This window comes from Nomascus leucogenys, chromosome 12 (genome assembly GCF_006542625.1).
Source record: "Nomascus leucogenys isolate Asia chromosome 12, Asia_NLE_v1, whole genome shotgun sequence".
Classification (NCBI taxonomy): Eukaryota; Metazoa; Chordata; class Mammalia; order Primates; family Hylobatidae; genus Nomascus; species Nomascus leucogenys.
In genome coordinates this window covers 99,115,934-99,121,835 of record NC_044392.1, presented here as the reverse complement: position 1 = coordinate 99,121,835, position 5,902 = coordinate 99,115,934, and the positions used below count along the sequence as shown (strand labels likewise).

General features: G+C 37.2%; 1 protein-coding gene across 3 annotated transcripts in view; it reads left to right on the top strand.

Annotated features, from left to right (window-relative positions):
• Positions 1-5,902, top strand: part of TYW3 (tRNA-yW synthesizing protein 3 homolog) — a 31,565-nt gene that overhangs the window by 276 nt on the left and 25,387 nt on the right. The window contains exons 1-3 of one of the 3 annotated variants that reach the window (XM_030825179.1): positions 231-318; positions 3,123-3,203; positions 5,275-5,373. In XM_030825179.1, the coding sequence (XP_030681039.1) occupies positions 274-318; positions 3,123-3,203; positions 5,275-5,373 (225 nt within the window). In that variant the 5' untranslated portion in view covers positions 231-273. Of the gene's footprint in view, positions 1-230; positions 319-3,122; positions 3,204-5,274; positions 5,374-5,902 lie in introns of those variants that run through there. The other 2 variants (XM_012500543.2, XM_012500544.2) reach the window with 2 other exon arrangements.

The following is a 5,902-nucleotide window of genomic DNA, read 5'->3' as shown; positions in this document are numbered from 1 at the left end:
GTGAGGCCCCTTTGCGCCTGTCCAGCGCCTGCCTTCTAGTGCGAAACTTTAGGAGCCTTGTGCCCATCCAGTAACGACCCGATTCAGCATGTCTGTGTTTGCTCCTCTGCGGGGTGGTCTCTGTTTCTTTATATGTGAAATTTAGGGGATTAGATCAGTGCTTCTAAAAGTTTAACGTGGCTATTAATCAGCTGAGGATCTTTTAAAATACAGATCCCGATTCTTTAAGTGTAGGGTAGGGCCTGATACTGTGCATTTCTAACAAGTGCCCAAATGATGTTGAAACTGCTGACCTGGGAACTATCTTGTGCGGCAAAGGTTAGAAAATTTTATTTTATTATATGAATACTAAGGGAATTTGAAGACTTTGTAGCCTGCCAAGGTATTGAATGCGGGAATCTCCGCTCATCAACAGCTCTGACAAATCATTGTTACTGCACGCTTGAACATCACCAGTGTTAAGGAGTTCACTGCCTCCTAGTGAGCCCCTCCATTATTACAACTCTGGTGGTTTTACGCAGAGATAAGTACGATCGTATGTAATTTAGGATGTTTAGACTTTTTTTTTTTGCTTTATAATGGGCTTACAGGGGTAGTAAATGCATTTTGACCTACATTTTCCACTTATGACGGATTTATTGGGATGTAACCCCATCATAAATCAAGAAGCAGCTGTACAAGCCATACCTCCTTATTTGCAGGTTCAGTTACCCCAGTCAACAGCAGTCTGAAAATATTAAATGAAAATTCCAGAAATAAACAATTAGTAAGTTTTAAATTGCATGCTGTTCTGAGTAGCGTGATAAAATCTTGAGCCAACCAGCTCCTTCCAGAATGGAAGGTGAATCATCCCTTTGTCCAGAATATTCACTATATACTCTTGCTGCCCTTTAGCTACTTGGTAGCCCTCTGGGTTATCAGATCGACTGTGGTGGTATCACAGTGCTTGTGTTCAAGTAACTCTTATTTTACTTAATAATGGCCCCAAAGTACGGGAGTAATGATGCTGGCGATTTGGATCTGCCAACAGTAAGTCATAAAGTGCTTCTTTGAAGTGAAAAGGTGAAAGTTCTTAAGGAAAGACTTAAGGAAAGAAAAAACAGCATATGCTGAGGTTGCTAAGATCTACGGAAAGAATGCATCTTGTGTCAATGTGAAGAAGGAAAAAGAAATTCATTCATCTGAGGTTTCAGGCATCCACTAGGGGGGTCTTGGGACATATCCCCTGGGGATAAGGCTGCTTGGGAGTGATACTGCTTAGATTAAAAACCACTGGCTATGTGACCTTAGGAAAGTTATCTCAACTCTGCCCCTTCCTGTTCTACGAACTGAGGGTAATAAAAAGTATCTGCTTTATAGGGATTTTGTGTGGAGAAAATAGGATAATTTATTTGAAATATTTGGCATTGTGCCTGGCCCATGCACTGTAAAAGTTGGCTGTGTACTGATTTTATTCGTAGTATTGGGTTAAGAGCATGGAAGACAGCACATTGTTAGGCTCATTCTTTAGGTCCATTATTGACTGATCATTTATTTGCTGATCTCTCAAGTTAGCAGGGCCTGTTCATTTTTAAATCACTTCCATTACCTCCAGAGCAATGGCATTCTTGCCCGCACGCTTTCTCTTGCCCCATTTCCATAACTCTATCTCGCCTTGATTTTTGCAATGCTTCTCTAACAAGCCACTTAACTACTCTTCTCCAAACCATGTTTGACAAATTGCAACTCTGCTTATCTCACCTATGCTATATTTTATTACACATTTTTCTACATCAGAATATCCAAATGCTTACTCTAGTATACCTTTGAACCTTTTTTTTTCATTGCTTTTCTTCATCTTTAGCTAGTTACTGAAACTGAACTGTTCTTTTCATCTTGTATTTACTTGCTTTTGCTCACGTTTTTTGGCGTTTTTTTCCGGAAATGTTTTCCTATCTCTGCACATCTGAGACATGATTCCCAAAACTCCCCTCTCCCACCTGAACACACAAACACATACTACCTACTTGGAAGTAATGACTGCTTCTGTACTGGTTAGACTTTTATTTCTTATCTTACACCTCGTATTATGGTTTATTTTAAAATCTGCCTTATTTCAGTAAGGATTGGGGGCAACTTACGAACAGGCAACACAAGAAAAAATTAAAAGTGGGAAAATCTGGATAAAGAAAATATAGATAAGATGAAGCTAGTGATGGCATTAGTTTCCAGTCCTACCATTAGATCCTGTAAAGTTGCTGGAAGTGGGCCATACATTTGGCTCTAAGATTCAGAGTAGCCAGCACAACGTCAGATACGTAAGTCACCATCACCGAAGTCATACAATGAAGTCAAAATATTTATTTAGGACATGCATAGCAATGCCCGGTTCCAAGGCAAGACAGCAGAGTCTCTTGTGGATCTATCGTATAAATTATAGTTACTTTGAGTATAGTGATTTCTGTTCATGTGGTTTCCTGCATCCTTTTTCCAGTGTCCTTGAGGGGTAGGTTCTGTGTATACCCAAAGTACCTAATAGAAGTTTGCAAATAAACATTTGTTCAATTTAAATTAATATTTAAATGTTTGCCTTCATGAAACTTTGACCTTTCAGTCTTAGCTCCATCCTTCAGGACTACATCTAAAGTCTAATTCAGAGGTCACAAATTTATGCCTCTAGAGACCAAGGAAGTATTATAAATGTGTAAACGGCATAGGTGGCAATAAAGGGTAGTAGATCTTGTGTGGAATTGGGACAGTGCTGTCCTACAAAAGGAATTAAAATTCTTTTTTTTTTCATTTTTTAAATACTGTGCTAGCCAAATAGCTAGAGTACAACTCAGGTGCTGCTAGTATTATCCCTTATACTAATCCCTTTTCGTCTTGCAAAATCATGACCGTATTTCAGAAGATGTTTATCTAGTAGTTTCACCTTTCACGTAATTTTCTACCTCAAGTTATTTGGGCTCATTCTTATTCTGGGTTAACATTACCCAAAAACATACCGAATTGTTTTTATTAATACTTAAAATCCTGACTTGGGATTATTAGTTTAAGAAAGCCTACAATATACTATGCATTATGCTTATTATTTTTGTAAAATATTATATGACTAACTTAAATTATGTTATTTTTTATTTTAGGGTTTAAATGGTTTTGAGGTTCAGAAACAAAACTGTTGCTGGCTACTGGTTACGCACAAACTTTGTGTAAAAGATGATGTGGTAAGTTTTAAAAAATAAATTTGGAAATAAACTTTTAAATTCAGTTACTTTAAATACATATGACAAGAATAGAAAATTCAAGGTAATTTATATGCAGGATTATAATGGCTGAAGATTATAAAACCTAGAGAGCTTTCATTACAATGGCTCTTCTTGGGTTGTAGGAGATAAAAAGTATGGAAGCATTACTTACTGCTACTCAACAAAACACATCCTCTTGGACACAGCAGAAAGTTCATGGATATTGGACACCTATTGGATCCAAATTTTGAATTTTAATTCTGCTATTTGAAAACCCTGTAACCTAGAACAAATTATAGAAACAGAAGGGGATTAGCACTATCTCTGTGTTACCAGCTTTACTGATATAAATAAATAATACATTACTTACCTGCATTGCTTTTTGAAAATCTTCATATCTCTGCTGGGTTATTTAGTTTCCTAAGGTAAAGAGTTTAGATGAATTCATAAGTTTTTATCAGCCAGGCACTTTTCATTCCCAGTGAATTTACAAATCCAATTCTGCTTTTAGCAAAAAAGATAATTTATTTAACTGGTTAGGGCGAATGGAGCTAGAATCAAGTATTGCTGGTTCAGAAGTTCAAATCTTGTCTTCAGAGTACCCACTTCATCTTCATCTTTGGGCACTGGTTCACTTTGCAGTGTGCCTTTATTCTCTTCTGCTGCAGATAATCTTTATTGCAGAAATGGTAGCTGTCAGCAACACCAGTAGAAAAAGGATTCCTTTTCCCGCAATTCACGTGTCCATCTTAGAGAAGGACTCGGAATTGTCCTGCTTAGATTAGGCGCTCTCCCTCTTAGGTCAATTATTTTTGCTAATGGAATGTAATAATATCCTTGATCAGACATAAGCAAGCACTTGGCACCTCTGATATTGTGATAGGGAGAGTGATGTGTGACAGGGTAATGATTGACAGCCCCACCAGAAATCAAATGGTGTGAAGGCGGGACGATGTTGCCCAGGGGTGCTGGGCAGACAGAAATAATAACTGTCTTGTATAAATTCTAGCTCAGACACAATATTACATGTTTCACTAGGTGGTCAGACTATGCCGCAGGATACACTATAACATGTGTGCAGCCAAGGTTAAAAGGCAGGCAATTGCTACCTAAGGAAGAGACTAGTACCTGACTCAAGGTCACTAACAACAAAAAACACGCATACTAGGCTCAAGTGTTGTAACATTTGCTTATAGCAGGAGGGAAGAGACTACATAAGATCTAGCCCTTTGCAATGTATCAGTCCCCATGGCTAGCAGATTGGTTCCACAGCTGATCAGGGCAGAGTGATGGTATGTATCCCACTTTGTGCTGCAGTAGCCCCCAGACCCTGACCACTGCCCCATAGGGTCTGAAATACAGAAAGCTAAGAACATGCTCAGGGGCCATTGGTTCTCATGTAGCTAAGCAGTTCCAAGGTTCCTCTCCCAAAGTTAAGAGATAGCAAAAACAAGTGAACAGGCAAAAACAAACAAACAAACAAAAACTACAAGTTGCAGTTGTTACAACTGTGCCTGTTACAGAGGGAACAGGAACTTACTGGCTGTGCTCTGAGCTGTTTGCATGTGCTGCTATTTGTGAGCTTACCAGTGTTGCTGGTAAGCACTGGTGCTTGGTACAGGATGCTTCTTGGGAACATGGGTGGCAGTTAGGCTTTGTTTGGACCCTTCGCTTACATTACATTTGTCTCTATCGCAATCTAACAAAAAATTTAAACAATCCTTATACAGTTTTTATATACTACATTCCTTAATGAAAAATCTGTTATGGAATTAAATAAAGTAGTAGTTTACTTCATCAAAGTATACTAATAGGTGGAAAGAATGGTATAGAAGATTTATGTGAGAACTAGAAATTTTAAGAAAATAAGCAAATAAATATTTGGTGAAAAAGGACCAAGAAAGCGAGGGAAAAGTTATTGCAGAAAAAATATGCTGAGTGATTCTGAAAATTTCTAAGAGAAATTGAAGTTATGTATGGGGTATGGAGTAAAGGGTCACCAAAGGACAGGCCATATACTTGCGTCTGATACCACTGTTCATTTATTTAGATTGTAGCTCTGAAGAAAGCAAATGGTGATGCCACTTTGAAATTTGAACCATTTGTTCTTCATGTGCAGTGTCGACAATTGCAGGACGCACAGATTCTGGTAAAATTTTGTTGTAATTGTACTTGAATTTATAGATATATGTGGGTAGATGTAATTTTAAGCTTTTAATCTGCTATAAATATCAATGAGATATTACCTTATTCAACTAGTTATGTATTTCTTATGTATTGGTCTGCCCAATCTATTAATTTTTAATATTAGGAAAAAAGAGTGCCTAATCATTACTAGGAAAATATAAGTCCCAGGTTATGGTTCCTGTTTTCTTTCTTAACGTTTTTATTTATAAATTTTATTTCAGCATTCTATAGTTTGTTTTTGTTTGCCAAGCTTTAAGAAAAAATACTGTGGAACTACATGTACAATTAAGAGTTTTAAGGAATATTTCATTTTTCCCATTTAAATGAGCATGAGGTAAACATCTGTTTAGTCTTGATTCTCCTTTTTATACCTTTTATATGTTTATATATTAAACTAAATTGCATTTTAAGCAACAATAATGTATTGAGTCTCAGTGTGTCAAGTACTAGGGGCACAGTGATGAACAAGATTAGAGACTGTCTTGGTTCCT